The 18,118-nt window shown below is 41.8% G+C and overlaps 1 protein-coding gene across 11 annotated transcripts in view; it reads right to left on the bottom strand.

The window, feature by feature from the left end:
• Window positions 1–18,118, bottom strand: part of CLEC16A (C-type lectin domain containing 16A) — a 1,646,984-nt gene that overhangs the window by 651,387 nt on the left and 977,479 nt on the right. For all 11 annotated transcript variants that reach the window (XM_073591184.1, XM_073591186.1, XM_073591185.1 and 8 more), the window contains 2 exons: window positions 16,443–16,493; window positions 15,241–15,369 (listed from right to left, as the gene is read on the bottom strand). In XM_073591184.1, the coding sequence (XP_073447285.1) occupies window positions 15,241–15,369; window positions 16,443–16,493 (180 nt within the window). The remainder of the gene's footprint in view (window positions 1–15,240; window positions 15,370–16,442; window positions 16,494–18,118) is intronic.

The following is an 18,118-nucleotide window of genomic DNA, read 5'->3' as shown; positions in this document are numbered from 1 at the left end:
AGCTGATCAAATGGCAGGGCAGCGGACCTCCAATTTCTGGCTATAGTTATTTTAGCTGAAATGAATGTGAATGTAAGAAGTCGTCTTTGGAATCTGGAGGCTTCCGCTATCTTGCCACCCAGGAGTGCGTGTTTTGCTGATTTCGTCAGGTTAATCTGGGTAAGGGTATATATAAAATTGTAAACCCTGATCCAAAATCTCCTCACCTTGGGGCATGTCCACCATATGTGATAGGTGGATCCCACTTGGCCGCATCCCCTAAAGCACTTAGAGGTGGCTCCGGGTACAAAGGTGGCCAGTCTAGCCGGTACCATATACCATCTCAATAAGACCTTATAGTTAGCCTCTATAATAGAGGTATTGATGAGTGATCGAGACGCTGTCTCTGATATCGCGTGCCATTCCTCAAGGTCAAGGGTTTCCTGAAAATCTTGTTCCCATTGGATCATGTAGTTCAGTTTCGTGGAGACACACATCAATATTGCATATATAGCAGATAACCTCTGATTTTATCATATTGTCTACATAAATGTTCCATGGGAGTCAATGTTGCTAGATCACCTTTACGACCTACAGTTTGTGCATAATGGTGTATTTGATTATATCTACAGCGTTCAGTGGATGGCATTTGATATTTGTCTACCAGAGATCATTCGGATAGCAAAGATCAGCTATTTGTATTAGGCCCTTCTTGGTCCACCGTTTGAATACGAGGGGACTGAGGCCCGGGGTGAACGCTCTATTTTTCAATAGAGGTGCTAGTGGATTGTGGAGTGACTTAAATTTCTGAGTCCTTGAGAGTCTGTCCCATATTTCTAATGAGAAGGAGAGAGTAGGACATAATATGATCGGTCTATTTTTCATTAGGAGCCATATAATGTGAGAGATTTGTTCAGGGCGACAGGAATACGATTCCATAGTCATCCATATTGCGTGGGGTTGTTGGGAGTGAAACCTAGAGAGTTGGGCCAACTGGGCTGCGTAGAAGTAGTTCTGTAGATCAGGCAGGCCAAATCCCCCTTTCTGTCTTGGAGTGTACATTGTACCTTTGTTCACCATAGGCCTCTTATTTCCCCCGATAAACTGGAGGATTTTATTTTGAAATGTTTGGAGGTCCTTTCAAGCCAATGTCACAGGTATGATGCAAAATAAATATAGTTACCCTCAGTAACACGTTCATTTTTATCGAGTGTAGTCTACCGAACCACGATGGGGGGTGAATCTGCCATCTAGCTAGATCCTCAGTCAACCGCTTGAACAGGGCAGGGTAATTTCTTTTATATAGCATTTGAATTGATGAGGTCAAATGTATCCCAAGGTATGGAAAAGCCTCCGGCTCCCATAGAAATTGGTAGGACTGTTCTAGCGTTTTCTGGGTGGAACTCTGCAATGAGAGATTTGATGTCCTGGATTTTCTATGGTTAATTTTTAGCCTGGAGATATCAAAAAATGGTTGTAATATTGCATAAAAATTGGGGAGGGAAGTGATCAGTGATTACAGAGTCAGCAGTAGATCATCGGCAAAGAGTAGGCATTTATGTTCATAGTCTCTCCATGCCAAATTAAAAAAAAAAAAAAAAATTGGTGTGGGTTCCCCCAAAATCCATATCTGAGCATGCAGCCTGGAGGTCAGGATAGGGGGGGTTGTCGGGATCTGCGGGTGGGGGCTTATCAGAATCTGGAAGCCCCCTTTAACAAGTGGGCCCCCAGATTCTGCCCCCCCATGTGAATAAGTATTACACATATTACACCATTCACCAAAAAAGTAGTGTAATATGACAAAAGACAATAGTCAGTTTTTTTAAAGGCCTTTATTAAAAATGTCTTCTTCCCCCAGTCTGCCTCCAGCTTCTCCTGCCCCGCTTATTCCTCTGGTCTTCTCCTTCTTCCTCCGGCTTCTTCTCTGCTTCCTCTGGTCTTCTCCTTCTTCCTTCAATCTTCCTCCAGCTTCTTCTTCCCTCACTTCCTCTTCCTCCACTGCCACCGCCAAGAGCCTTGGGAAGGGGCCCTTGTTCCCATCAATATGGGGACAAGATGCTTAGAGAGGGGAACCCCAAAGCACCCTCCCCGTGTTGAGGGCATTTACACCAGAATAGAACAGAGATTATTCAATTATTACATTAAATAAACATTTAGGGTAACTGATAGCCATGGGCCAAGAAATCTCCAGAATGAATTACTAATCACATATGTATTGTGTAACTAGGAAATCAGAAAATCGAAAAAAGTTTTATAAGAATATAGCGGCCTTAGGACTGTGGCCAACAATATCTGCAGATTATATGGCAGAATATTTGAGCTTTTGCCAAGGTGCCCATGTGTTGTGAAAAAAAGCAGATTTGTTATCTCTATATGCTATCACCTGTTCTTAACCCAAGATCATGTCCATATATTGCTCGAGTTCAGAGATATTCGGTACAGATGGTGACTTCCATTTCCTGGCTATCAAAATGTGTGCTGCTGAGAGAATGTTGAAAACAATAGGTCTGAACATAGGTGGAAATTTATCTGCATGGACACTTATAAGGGCAAGTGCTACATTTGCTCTAGTAATTATGCCTGTAAGTGCAGAAATTAGGTTTCAATGTCCCCACACCCTCTCCAGCATAAGTTGTCACCAGAGTTTGAAAATCGGGTATTAAATATGGGGTCAGATACCATCTTAAGTGGATTTTTTGGGTTGTCTCCTATTGAGATATACATTTGGAGCATGAGTAATTAAGTTGGATGGCTTTTAGCCACTGTTTGTCAGTAAGGGATAGTTCAAGTTCTTCTTCCCATTTAAGGGAGGAGTTTTGACAAAGGTCATTTTTGATTGTAAAAGATTATAATAAGCTATATTCCCTTTTTCTGTGGCGGATTGGCTGTCATAAAGAAATATACTGACTCAGGGTTTGTCAGATCTGTGAGTATTTGCGGAGGCAGGCAGCCAATCTAGCATATAGTAGAAAATCACATTGTGGTATGGAAAATTTCATAGTAAAGATCCAATATATTTTGGATCCCTTTCTCGCCCCAATGTTCAAATGACAACTCTTTAATTATGAAATGGAGAGCCGCCAGCAGTATCTGGATCGGTGTGGTGCTGGGGTTGCTACAACCAATTTTTAAGTGAGTCCATGCTCCCAGTGTTGCCGCTATAATTGGGTGTGAGTATGCTGATGGTATGCAGCAAGATTGCAATAACAATAATAAAGAGCGTAGGTCCCCCGGGTATTCATGGGCCTCTTCAATTTGGCTTTAAAGGGTAAAATTTGTCAGGTCGATCCAAGATTTGGATTGGTCTAGTATGGTAGCCATATGATTATCCCTGAGGAGGGGTGCCCCCATGCCCCCAGCTTTCCTATGTTTGGTAAGAATTACAGCTGAGCATCTAGCTCTTTTGCGCAACTAACCAAATCTGGAAACCAATTTCTGAAGGGTCTGATAAAAAGAATTTGAGAGACTAATGGATAATGTCCTAAATAGGGGCGGCACAGTGGTGTAGTGAATAGCACTTTCGCCTAGCAGTAAGAAGGGTCGCTGGTTCGAATCCCAACCGCGGCACTACCTGCCTGGAGTTTGCATGTTCTCCCTGTGCCTGCGTGGGTTTCCTCCGGGTACTCCGGTTTCCTCCCACACTCCAAAGACATGCTGGTAGGTTAATTGGATCCTGTCTAAATTGTCCCTAGTATGTATGAATGTGAGTTAGGGACCTTAGATTGTAAGCTCCTTGAGGGTAGGGACTGATGTAAATGGACAATGTATATGTAAAGCGCTGCGTAAATTGATGGCGCTATGGGGGGCGGAGCCGGCAGCCAGAGCTCATGGACGTGTGAGGAGAGCTCTGACACACCGGGTGTAATCAGCGGCTCACAGCACACCAAAAACAGCCAAAAAGCATACCATCTGAGAGAGGAGAGCAGGGGGCACACAGCAGGCACGATGTACAAAAGGAAGGAGAGAGAGGGACCCCGAAAACTGACGGATTTCTTCCGCCCTGCTGAGGGCCGAAAATTCCAAGATGGCGCCGGCCCCGGGAGCCGTTCATCTGCCTCCACAGCACAGCCACACAGCAATCCAAAGCCATCCTCGGGTGAGTCACACTTTAATGACAATCCCTTGTCATCCTCCCCATTCTGCAGCCCTGTTAAGCAAAAAAAGGAGGCTTGGGGAAGGAGGGGAGAATGAGGATGAGACAGGAGCAGCAGGGGATGAAATGGAGGAATCCTCCACACAGGCAGAGCAGCTAGATGCATTCCCCACCTCAGGTCAGCCTATTATTGACACTACAATAAAGGAGATGCTGCAAACCCTGAGGGGAGCTCTTCAATCTGATATGGCAGTGTTTATGAGCAACACAAAAAGGGAAATATCTGCTGTCAGCAATAGAGTGGAATATGTAGAGAATAAAATGGAGGAGTTCACTTTAGCACACAATGAACTGGTCGATGCTCACTTTGAGGTAGAAGACGAAATCAGAGCCATGCGCCTTAAAATGGCGGATATTGAAGATCGGGCCAGAAGGAACAATATCAAGTTTAGGGGGGTCCCTGAGATGGTCAAACCCGCAGAGATCACTACCTACCTGCAAAAGCTCATGACTGTCTTCCCCTCTCTAAGCCCAGCAGACGTCACTATTGACAGGGCACACAGACTGCCAAAACCTTCCTTCCTGCCTGAACAAACACCTAGAGATGTGATAGCAAGAATCCATTTCTACCACATTAAGGATCAACTCATGCGATTCGCAAGACAACATCCCTCTCTCCCTGACCCATATGCTGGTATCGCACTTTATGCAGACCTGTCACAAGCCACCCTGTCAGCCAGACACAACTTGGTGCCTATCACTAAAATTCTGCGCAACAATAAGATCCTCTACAAATGGGGATTCCCTGCTAAACTCCTGGTTGACATGAACAACGAATCGCATGCGATAACATCGCTAGAAAAGGGCCTGGATCTCCTCCGAAAATGGCGCTTGCTTCCCGCAGACGCAGTACCTGAGGACCCTAACCCACAATATAACAGACGCAACAACCACCGTTCAACTAAGAACTACAAGTAGCAACCTGCCTCAGTCGATACTACTTGATGCTATTTCTTTTAGTAAGCACTCTCCCCTAATAACTGTCATCTGGCTAGTTATGGTGCTTTGCAGCTCTCTAGGAAGCTGTTCTTTCTGATCAACCACCCGATGTTCGGCTGTTCAAGGATTTACCTTGTTGAACCCCCCTCGTTAGTTACGAGATGATTCCCGTGACCTACTATCCGCAATTCATGCGACTTACATCTCATCATTTATCAACAGTTCAAGTTTGTTTAGTTAAACTGTTCATTTACAAAGCTATGAGGACATTGCTTTCTCAGACCCCATGCATTATAACCATATCCAAGATCTCAATTCCAATTCCTGGAACTACCACTAGATGGCACTGCTGCGCAACTTTCCACAAGAATGAATCTTAAACTGATGTCATACAATGTGAGAGGCTTGAACAGCCCCTACAAAAGGAGAGCCCTCTGGAAGTCAACCTTAGAAGAGAAATGTGACATTCTATGTGTGCAGGAAACCCATTTTGCCAGTGACAACTCCCCAAAATGTACACATCCCAAGTTTCCGCACGTATTTATGGCCAAGAATACGACAAAGAAGAATGGAGTAATGATTGTATTTAGGGACACACTAACCTTCTCTCTCTTACAGGAACATATAGATCCCCAAGGTCGCTTTCTGATCGTAGTCGCAGAACTGGACCACATCACATATACTATAGTTAACCTGTATGCACCTAATGTTAGATCTCTAAGGTTTATTCGCAAAGTTGTAAGTATGGCTAAAAAGGTACAAAAAGGCAACTTAATAATATGCGGTGATTTTACTTCCATTATGAACACAGAATTAGATGTGTCCTCGATGGCCTCTAAGCAGCGGCCCTCTCTAGACTCGCTGTGCCACGAAGAGAGGCTCTATGACCCTTGGCGCTGCCTTAGAACCACCGAGAGGGACTACACATTTTATTCGGCTGTACATAAAAGCTATTCTAGAATAGATTTTTTCCTCACTGACCTGTACACTCTGCAAAATGTCCAGAAAGCTGACATCCACAATATCACATGGTCTGACCACGCTCCAGTGACTATTGAAATTGTGGATGCCAACAAACACTCCCACAAACCGTTTTGGCGTAACAATACGTTTCTTTTATCACACCCCAAAATCAGAGACGAAATTGCAGCAAAGATTACGGAATTTTTTCAATTCAATAATAATGCAGATTGTTCACCTATGACCATCTGGTGTGCACACAAAGCATTCGCTAGAGGCGCCCTTATACAGGTAGCCTCTAGGGAAAAGAAAAAGAAACAGCAGCGCATGACAAAACTACTTGAGAAGATAGCAGATCTGGAAGCGCAACACAAGAATCCTGCTACCTCCTCAAGTGAAATACTCAAAAGCCTTATTAACTGCCGGGAAGAAGTAAGACAGGAAATTAGAGCGGACTATGATACTTTTTTTAAAAAACTAAAAGTCTCCTACTACTCCCAAAATAACAGAGCAGGTAAAAACCTAGCCTCCCAGCTTAAAAAGAAACAGGCACGTTCTAATCTCAAAAATCTCAGACATCACAGTACCAAAGCCCTACACCACAATCCCAAAGATATCGCCAACGCTTTTAAGGACTATTATGAATCCCTATACAATCTCCAGACGGACCCAAACACTTACCAACCCTCGGACATAGAGATTGACGAATTCCTACAGACTGTTCACCTTCCCTCAATAGACAAAACTTCCCTACAAAAAATGAACGCGCCCATCACACTCACAGAGGTTGAATCCGTTATTCATTCTCTACCCATGCACAAATCGCCAGGAGCGGACAGGTTCTCTGCTGAATATTACAAGGCTTTCTCTGCCATCCTTGCCCCTGAACTGGTAAAAATATTCAATATAGCAGCCTCTGATGGTACCTTCCCGAAAGAAATGCTCCAAGCTATCATTATCACTATCCCTAAACCTGGTAAAGACGTAGCGGACCCACAAAACTTCAGGCCTATTTCCCTACTAAACTCCGATTTAAAGATCTATGCAAAAATTTTAGCAAACAGACTTATGGAAATAACCCCCTCCCTCATAGGACTAGACCAGGTAGGTTTTGTAAAGGGCAGACAGGCACCAGATGGAACGAGGAGGATGCTAGACCTCCTGCGCATATCAGAATTAAGCAAGCAGCCCAGCATCTTTTTAGCATTAGATGCAGAAAAGGCCTTCGACAGGGTCCATTGGGGATACCTGTCCAGGACCTTACTCAAGTTTGGTCTTTCGGGAATGATACACTCAGCAATTATGTCCCTGTATTCAGACCCATCTGCAAGAGTCTACACCTCTAGCTTGTTATCCGACCCCTTTGCACTAACGGCACCCGGCAAGGATGCCCATTATCCCCAATTATTTTTTCTTTGGTCATAGAACCACTAGCAGAATCTATTAGAGCTAATGACAAAATAGAAGGCATTAAAGTCGGTTCTGTTAACCACAAAATAGGACTGTTTGCTGACGACATAATCCTCTCTCTATCAAACCCAGCCACTTCTTTACCCATTGTCAAAACGCTATTACATAAATTCGGACAAATCTCCTTTTATAAAGTAAATACAACCAAAAGCTATGCACTCTCGCTTCATATATCAAACGAGAACAAAAGCAGGTTGAAAAAAATTTTTCCTTGCAACTGGGACCCACCTTCCATTACTTATCTTGGTGTGCAGCTGACTTCCTCTTCCTCCAAAATCTATTCCCAAAACTTTCCTCCATTATTAACAAAAATCGAAGAGGAACTACATCAAATTACCAAACTACACCTTACATGGTTGGGGAGGATAGCTGCATACCAAATGCAAATCTTACCAAAACTCCTATATTATTTCAGATCATTACCCTTACCAATTCCCCAGAAATTTTTTATACAACTAGAGAAATGCCTGAAAAAATACATATGGGGGGTAAAAAACCCAGAATAGCATTGGCCCACCTCTATAAACCTAAACATCTAGGGGGAGTAGGGTTACCTAATGCACAGACTTACTATAAAGCTGCAATACTGGACCAAATGAAATACTGGTTCTCCTGCCAAACAGACAACCGCTGGTCAGACATTGAACGCACCGTAACACCAGGTCACGACCTCCCTGCATTGGCTATAGCAGCCTGTATACATTGCAGACCAAACACCCCACCTTACTCAACTATACGAGCAACGATAGATGCCTGGTCCTCCTTAGTGCATAAACACCTAACAGACACCCAAAATTAGAAAACTAAACGTACCTCTGGCATCCTACGAATACCTAATCCCAAACTTCTCAGTCCAACCATGGAAATCCTCGGGAGACAACTTCACCACACCTGCTCCACCTCATCAAAATGCGATAGATAGATATAGAGCGTACCAATTACACCACTACAAGAGCAAAAACCCAATACGACAGATAGCTATACCACAGATTCTGTGGGACTTCCTCTTAAACAAGACTTCTAATAAGCGTAAGGGAATATCGCTCTTTTACAAATTCACCACCCCCCTCTACTTACACTCCAAAACCCCCAGCATGATGAAATGGGAATTTGAATTACAAAAAGAATTTTCTATGCCTCAATGGCATGAAGTGATAAAATACAATCATAAATCATCAGCATGCGTAGATCACTGGGATAATGCACAAAAACTCTTACATAGATGGTACATCACTCCGCACAGATTAAACAAAATGAACCCTAGTATTACACCTCTCTGCTGGAGAAACTGCCAAGCTATTGGTAATATCCTCCATATATTCTGGAACTGTGCAACTATAAAACCTTTCTGGCAAAAAATACAGTCACTAATTAGAAAGGTGACCAGCTCTGATTGTACCATCAACCCTGCTCTTGCTCTTCTAAGCTTAGACATCGAAAACTATCCTCCTCTGAGGAGAAAGGTAGTCACCCACATTTTGTTTGCTGCACGTATAGCAATAGCCAAGGAATGGCGTTCTACTTCACCTCCAAAAATTGCAGAAGTCATATCAAGAGTGAATGCTCAATACACTATGGAAAAAATCCTAGCATATACAGAAAGGAGAACCCCGAGTTTCCACAAACATTGGGAAACTTGGAGTTCCTCTAAATATGCCTCCTCACATGTATGAAAACTATTCCTAATCCTCCACTACTGAAACACAACCATCAAAGGTCTAGTGGTACAATCCAATATTGGGTATGGGCATATATGATATGGTATTATACTAAGCACACAACATAGCAACACTACGTGGTTTACCTATTATCAAAAGAATGAGAAAGTCTAACTAAGATGAATCAGTCATTCTAAGTTTATTATTATTGGTTAACGACAAATTTACAGGGAACTTACGTGATAGTATATTTGAGGGGACCCTCAGTAAGGTCCTCTCAGGGCTAACTTTGAAAACTTAAGCAGAAAGTCTGTTTACAGTGTGTACTCACAAGGGGTGACAGGCTTGACAAATGTACAATGTTTCATTGAGGATATTTCTTAGTAACCCTACCAGTTAATCTGTTTTACTCTATTAATGTAGTAAGCTCCTGAATGGCGAACAATATGTACAAATGAGAAATGAAAAATCTGCTTGTATTTTGTATATTTTGGAAAAATACCAATAAAAATGTATTGTTTAAAAAAAAATTGATGGCGCTATATAAGTAACTGAAATAAATAAAAAAAAAATAAAATAAATAGATATAGGATTTTTGGAAGCAGGAGCATCTTAAAGGCCACCAATCTCCCTGACCATGACAAGTAATGATGTTTTATCCACTCCAATTCACAATCAATCATACTAACAAGTGGTACAAAATTTGCCTCATACAGTTTTGAAAATGGTGATGTGAGGGTAATCCCCAGATACTACAGTGACCCTTGTGCCCATGGGGATGGAAAACAATGGCAAGATACACACTATCCCATTGGCTATGATTTTGGCATACATTTTTTGATCCACATTCTGTAATAAAATAGGCCTAAAATTTTGTGTGGTATCCGGCTCTTTCCCAGGTTTGGGTAAAGTAACAAATTGTTGCTGTAAGCATTTCAGAGGGGAAGTAAGCAGCAGACAGGGCTGTATTATACACCTCCACCAAGTAGGGGGGCGAGCAAATCTGAGAATAGCTGATAGTATTCTAAGGAATAGCCATCTGGGCCTTGGGGATTAATTGTGGGGTAGTGATTTGATGGTTGCTATAATATTGGGTGTCAGGAATGGGAGATTTAATAGATTCAAATCTTCCTGAGTGATTTTTGGAAGTGACATGGAGTCTAGGAACTCCTTAATGTATTCTGGGGTAGGCTGAGGGATAGATTTGTCATCTCGCAAGTTATACAGATTGCTGTAGTAATCACTAAATGCATCATCAATATCTTTCGGATTATACAATTTAGTGCCTTTAGCATGGTGTTTTAGAAAAGCTATTTTCGGTTTTGTCCTTAAAGTGGTTGTATACCCTGTATACCCCGCTTTCACATTTTTACCTATAGGTAAGCCTGTAGGTAAAATGAATATATAGTCGCCTTGCATACAGCCGCTGACGTCAGCGGCGCATGCGCTCTGAACGTCTGGCGGATGCAGCCAGAAAATCAGAGCTCCTTGCCGGAAAGAGGACTCCCGTGGGCATGCGTGGAAGTGACGTTATTGTGGCTCCGGCCACTCACAGCGCCGGAGCCGCGAACCCGGAAGAAACGCTGAGGGAACATGTCAGGTCCCTCAGCGGTGACGGCGCTTCATTCTAAGGTAAGCATTTCATAATGAGCTAGTATGTGGTGCATACTAGCTCATTATGCCTTCTCTTACGTTTTTTTTTTTGGTTTTTTTGCGGGTATACAACTGCTTTAAGCTGGTTTGTTAAAAGCTTACCTGCTTTATTTCCTTTGTAATAGTGATCGGATTTCAGCACCCTCAATTGGCAGTTATGTTGGGAGATCAGTAATTGTCTAAGGTCTATAGATCTATTTTTAAGCAAAATGCCTCACATGTATGCCTTGTGTGTGTTCCACAGTGTGGTGGGGTTGGAAACTGAGTGGCCATTTAATGTAAAGAAATCTTTGATGTGTTGTGCAATTTTAAGCTTGTTTTCAGGGTGATTCATTAAATAACTGTAATTTTGCCACCTATTTGCTCTAGTTTCCACACCTCCACCCCCAACTGTGAGAGACACAGGGGCATGGTCCGACCAAGTTATACAGTGTATATCAGATATAGTTATATTCTGCAACAAGAATTTAGCAACTAAAAAAAGATCAAGCGGGAATATGACAGACGACATTCTGAACATTCGAAAAAATGGTGTAGTCCCTTTTAGTTGAATGCTGACATTTTCACACATCAAAGAGTTGAGAGGCAGCAATGAATTTAGATAGAGTAGCTTTTTGCGAATGAGATCTTGTGGTAGCCAATGTGTCTAAGGATCCATCTGGGATGCTGTTAAAGTCTCCACATACAATAATATATCATTGGCAAATTTCAGAAACTCTCTTCCATACTTTGTTCAGGTAGGCCAATGGTCTCACATTTGGAAAGTAGACATTAACTAAGGTGCATACAACGTTGTTCATGTCACAAACTAAAAGCAAGAAAATGTCCTTTATCATCCTGAATCCTGGAGAGGAGCTTAAATGCCACCGTATTCTTGATTGCTATGAGAACACCTCTCTTTTTGGATGGAGCATTGGCTTGATATATAAATGGAAAGTTCTTGTTGGTGAATATGGGTGACTTCTGGTCACAGAAGTTCATCTCCTGTAGGCATAGGATGTCACATTTGAGGGACCTCACTTCCTTCCATATCATATTGCTAGGCTGTTCAGTCCCTTAACATTCAAGGAAGAGATTGTAAATTGTATATTGTATTAGTGTAGGTACTGAGAGTTTGCAATGTCAGAATAGATATGGGCTATAGATGGGGAATTGTCCCGATGATTATCTATTATTAGGAAAGTGCCTAAGGGTGAGCTACAAAGAGGTTACAAAGAGGCTACAAATGGCTTCTGTTCCAGGGGTGGTGTGTCTTCTGCTTATGTAACAATGGTATTCAGTATCTCGCCATTGAAGCAATTTAGGATGGAGATGGAGATGGGTTGAGCAAAAAGGAAAAATAAACCAATAAATTTGAAAATTTGAGGAATAAGTAACAGAAAAAAACAATACAAGAAGGAATAGCGTAATCAATTAGCAGTGTTGTAGTCCGCCAAACTCAATGAGGCAAGAGAACAGCCACTGAATGTAAAAAAAAGAGGATCCAAACGAGAATCTGAGCAGATAACTATCTGCAAAACTTTGGGGGTTTCAAAAAAATAAACATACAGCTGTATATAGCATTGTGAGTGCCTGCCATAGCTGCTAAACATAAGTTGAAAGATTGCTGAGCATTTCAGCCAACTTCTTCATCATGTCCATTAAGATTTTGCAAGCACCTTTTCTGGGTATCGTCAGAAGATGAAGAATCAGGTTCAAGGATTTCCCAATCCCTCAGTAGTTTAAGGCCTTGATCTACGGTGGTAATTGAGAAGGTCTTCCCCTCCCAGCAGTTTGGCAGGGAAGTTCCACCTGTACACGATATTATGATTGTGGAGTGACTTCGTTATTGTGGCTACATTTCTCCTGGGCTGTAAGGTGTATTGTGATAGATTGATAAAAAGGGTAAGATCTTGCATGCTCCCTGGTAGTTTATCTGGATTTCTAGATAAGGCCATTAATTTCTCTTTGGTCATGAAGAAATGAATACGGCAATAGTGTCTAGGAAGATGCTCAGGTAGATGTTTGGGTTTCGGGAGTCTATGTATACGGTTCAATGGTCAGATCTTCCAGGGCAAGTCTGGAAGGGCATCTCTGAGGATCTCAGTGAAGAACGCCTGGAGCTCGTAGTGTTTAACCGATTCAGGGATCCTAGAGCGTTCCTCCAGTTTGGATTTAATCCAGGCCAGATCATCCCCTCTTTTATTGTGGGCATCGAAAAAATCATTGAAGGTTGTTGCAAACTCCCCCATTCTATTTTCAATGTGCAGAACTCTATCAGTTACTTCTCCAATGTCTGACTTAAATTGTTGCATCAGGGTTAAGATATCTGCGTGAGTAGTGCTTCTTAGAGAGAGAAGAGCATATCTTTTAAAGTTGTATCCATCACAGGTTGGTTGAATGTGGGGAAAGCCAATAGAGAGTCCTGTAACTCCCTGATGTCATCTAGTGATATATCCAGTGCACTCAACCATGTTGGTGTGCCTGTGGATTCTGACATTTTATGCCTGGCTTTAACTTGGGCTGGAGATGTTTGATGAGGCTTGGGAGTTTGGGCTGCTGCATTGGGAGTATGTGGAAGCTTTACCCTTTGAGCCCTGACTTGCTGCTCCCTTCCCCTGTGAGTGACCATGTGAGGCAGAGGAACGTCATCTTGGAAGTCCCTTTGGAGCTGCAGGGAGAAGAAGTCCGTCATCTGGCACTGTCACTTCTGCTCTTTTCTTTTCCTAGACAGGGTCTCTGATGGTGCCCAATGTTGTGGGGCTGAAAAACGCTGTCCCCGAGTGCTCAGGATTGCTGCAATATGCTCCAGCAGGCGTCCTAACTCTGGAGCTACAGAGCTAAGCGGCCATACTCATCTGTGCACCGGCCATGCCCCCAGGAATTTTTTTTTACAGTCTGTTTTTTTGCGACAAGTCAAAGCTAATCACATGGTACAGATGGGCTGTGATTGGCCCTGTCTGTATCATGTGATCAAGTTGACCAATCACCACTAGCAACACAATTGTACACATGGATGGCATGAAAGGAAGCCATCCATTGTGTACAACTGTCATGTGACCTGATGTGATTCGTCACAAGGTACCAGCAGTGAGCTGTTACTCTGATTAGCCATCCATGGACACGGCCAGTGACAGATTGTGCTGCTGCGCGGCCTCGCAATTGGTGCTTTCTCACAGGATATCAAATGATGTCCAGTCAGGATGCTTCGTTCTTCATAAACAACATACGTGTGAACCCTAACTGTAAATGTGGTTTACATTGTGGAAACATCATACCTATTGTAATTAAACCTGTTTAATATGTCTGAGATTCCATTCAAATAGCAGGTTCAGACAAAAAAATCAAGGGCTTTCTAACAAATTATTTCAGTGATAGCCAGAAGTAATTTTCCGCTCAATTATTTTTCTATGCATGTTCAAATGAAAATGTATAACTGTATGGCCAGTCATGTCCAGGAATGTACATAGAGTAGATGAACATTTTGTAAGATCTGCTTGTCAAATTGCTAAGAGCAGCAACGTTTGGCTTATGTGATGTTCCAGGTTATAGTTACTAATACAGTGGCAAAATCCTTTGAAGTACGCCAACCATTGACTATAGGAAATGGAGCAATCAAAGATATCCATATCAAGCGGGCTGGTAGAATAATAAAACTAGCCCTGCGTTTCGTTGCACTGTGCAACTCTATAATTTGGTATATGAAAAATCTCTTGAAATAAAAGGAATGATTCAGAGGGCTGCACTCAAATAACCACCTTTGTTGCTTCTTGTAAATAAAATACACAGAAAAAGTGTGTGTGGGGGGAGGTATGAAGAGGTTGACCAACCTCTTCATGCCTTCCCCCACTGTTTGTGTCCCATTTTTACAAGAAGCAATACAGGTGGATCTTGGACTGCAGCCATTCGGAGCATTCCATTCATATAATTGTGCACAGTTTGCGAGCTGAGGTGGCATCCTTGTGGAGCGCTGTGTGAAACTGTGAAGAACAGCTTTTTTTCATACAAAAAAATCTCTTCTACGAAAATAAAAAATCCCCATTATCTTCAGTTTTAAAGTATCTTATAAAGGCTCAAACATCTGATAAACTTTAATAGTTGTTCTGTTATACATGTCATCTATGTTTTTGGGAGAGGGGAATACAGAAAATCAATAATTAGAAGACTGTCTCTGGCTTCAATACTTTCCAAATGACGGACCCAGAACTAGCATACAATTAAAGTCAGTGAAGTCAGAACTCACAATGTGCTTACTTTTAGCCATTGGTCAGTATATTAGCCAGGCAACTAACATTTTGATAAGTCAACAATGGCAGCCATATTCTCTCACAGCAACCTTTCTTTAAGGAGACAGTTAACAAACAATAACTTTTTTTCTGCAATCTCAGAGTTCTTTTTTAAGCGAAAATTGACATTATTATGAGATTAAAAGCACAGAAAGCAGCTTACTCTACGAGTTCTTTCAACATCTCCACAAGGCAGACGCTTAACAAAATCTATGCCTGTCAATGGTGTTCCAGTTGGAGGAAGTAATATAGATTCATCCATCATCAAGTATTCTACATTAAGAGGCTTGTTCTAGAAGACAAAAATGTGACATTTATTTGGAATGTATTCACAGTTAAAGAATAATGAAATCTGCAACATATAGTTACATAGTTGGTGAGGTTGAAAAAAGACACAAGTCCATCAAGTCCAACCTGTGTGTGCACTTTTATGTCAATATTACATTGTTTATCCCTGTATGTTGTGGTCATTTAGGTGCCTATTTTTTTTAAACTATCTATGCTCCCTGCTGAAACCACTGCTTGAGGAAGAGAATTCCACATCTTTAACCGCTCTTACAGTAAAGAACCCTCTTTCGCAGTTTACGGTTAAACAACTTTCATTCTAATTTTAGTGAATGGCTGCGAGTCTTTTCAAATTCCCTTTCCCGGAAAGGTTTTATCCCTATTGTGGGATCACCAGTACGGTATTTGTACATTGAAATCATATCCTCTCTCAAGTGTGTCTTCTCCAGAGAGAATAAGTTCAGTGCTTGTAATCTTTTCTCATAACTAAGGTCCTCCAGTTCCTTTATTAACTTTGTTGCCCTTCTCTGGACTCTCTCCAGTTCCAGCACCAGAACTAGATGGCAAACTCCAGGTGCAGCCGGACCAGAGTCTTGTAGAGTGGGAGAATTATGGTTTTATCACTGGAGCGAATTCCCTTTTTAATACAAGCCAATATTCTATTGGCTTTTCTTGCATTAGCTTGGCATTGCATGCCATTGCTGAGCCTGTCATCTACTAGGACCCCCTGGTCCTTTTCCATCATAGATTCCCCCCAGAGGTTCTCCCCCTAGTGAGATTGCATTCATGTTTTTGCCACCCAAATGCATTATTTTACATTTTTCTATATTAAACCTTATTTGTCATGTAGTTGCCCACCCTATTAATTTATTCAGATCTTCTTGTTTCCACATCCTGCGGAGAAGCTATTGCTATTTAAAAAGAAATAATCTGTATAAGTTAAAATCTGCAATTGGGGGACTAAATTTGTACTTCTAGATTTCATGGCGCATAAATGAGCAAGGGCATCAATGTACAAAATAAAATAAGATCTAAAGGCCTATCAGGGTTGTCTGAGGTGTCTTGAACGGAGAAACTCACCGCCATGCTCCTGTACTCATCTTCAAACATATCCAAAAATATCTCCTCTCCCTAAAAAGAAAACAGAAAATAACAGTATAAAAGGTCAAGCCTCCCCAATTTGGTAGATTTTGCGAAGCACATTAGGGGATGTAAACTTGACATTCTATGAACTATGTCGTACTACGAATAAAAAATATATCAAAATAATTACAATCTCATATGATTTTCATTTACAAAATTACATATGTCAAGGGACTGAATCAAAAAGGTGTTTGATAGCACCATGACTTATCTTAGGAACTCAGGCCTGGGTCATAAATGTTTGAGGTGAACTGCTGAGAACAGAAATATGGTAGCTGCCGTTACTAAATCATTTTTAAATTTGCATGCTTCAGGACTGTCAACCTGATCCTGGGTTTACTAGCTTGTGGGCCACTTACCAGAAACAAACATACAGCCTGTACAGTCTAAAATGTCACAATTCTTGTACAAATACCAATTTGGAAAATCATAAAACCCGTATTATCATGTTGCAAAGGAAAGTGTTCTACAGCATGGCAGCCAATTTGGTGAAACCTGACTAATTATTTCACAGGAAGGAGGTCAGATGCCAGCCATTTATGTCCTGGTGAAATATCCTCCTGTTTCCATTAAAACAAACTGGAGGAAAACAACCTAGACTAGGCTGAATTTTGCTGGAGATTTATAAACTAACTTTTAAAATCAAACATGTCAAACAAATCTTTTAGGTAGCGGTCACACTTCTTTATAAAGGCACAGTGGTACTCTCATACATTGGAGTACCTAAGAATTAAACAAGTATTCCGCGCTTAGGAGTGACGTGAACTGCTGCCTCCCTATAACAAACTTCACAAAGTGAAATCCAATAAGTGTATAAGAATCAAAAAAAGGGAAAGTGGTGCTGTTTTATGAAGCTAAACTATCAAAAATGATAGATTGGGGGGTGGTGGAAGTATAACAGGTGATAAGGGGAACAAATTCCCAACCACAGATGTAAAGCTGTGTGCACTGTATAGGGAATGCCGTACGGTGGCTTGTATAAGTGCTAAAATGTGTCAAGCAAAAAACAGTAAAAAATATATGTGGTAAAAAAATATAAAAATATATAAGTGCATGAAAAAATTATTTAGCATGAAACATTTTTGAAGAAGTACTTTTATTTTTTAATAAAAGTACCGTATATACTCGAGTATAAGTTGAGGATTTTCAGCTCTTTTTTTTAGGCCCCTCGATTTATACTTGAGTCATCGCCGTCTGCCTATATGATCAGTGTGTCATGCAGACAGACGGCGGCCAGCGTGTGATAATAACATTCGGCGGCCATACTCTCATCCTCATTCGTGGTATGAGGATGAGAGAATGTCTGTGATAGGCTGACTGCTGGGAAATGGAGTGTTCTGCCTATCACAGACGAGGAGGCGGCGTGGCTTTTAAACAGTGGAATGGCTGCCGAATGTTATGACACGCTGATTGGTGGATGCAGAGCGGCACACGGAGGATGCAGATCGGCACACGGAGGCATGCACAGGACACAGGTAGGCTGCACAGGACACAGGGACACATGCACAGGTAGGCTGCACAGGACACAGGGACATATGCACAGGTAGGCTACACAGGACACAGGTAGGCTGCACAGGACACATGCAAAGGACACATGTACAGGAAGGCATGCA

This window comes from Aquarana catesbeiana, linkage group LG06, assembly GCF_042186555.1.
Source record: "Aquarana catesbeiana isolate 2022-GZ linkage group LG06, ASM4218655v1, whole genome shotgun sequence".
NCBI lineage: Eukaryota > Metazoa > Chordata > Amphibia > Anura > Ranidae > Aquarana > Aquarana catesbeiana.
Note: the sequence above shows the minus strand (reverse complement) of the source record. Positions and strands in the feature narration are given on the sequence as shown.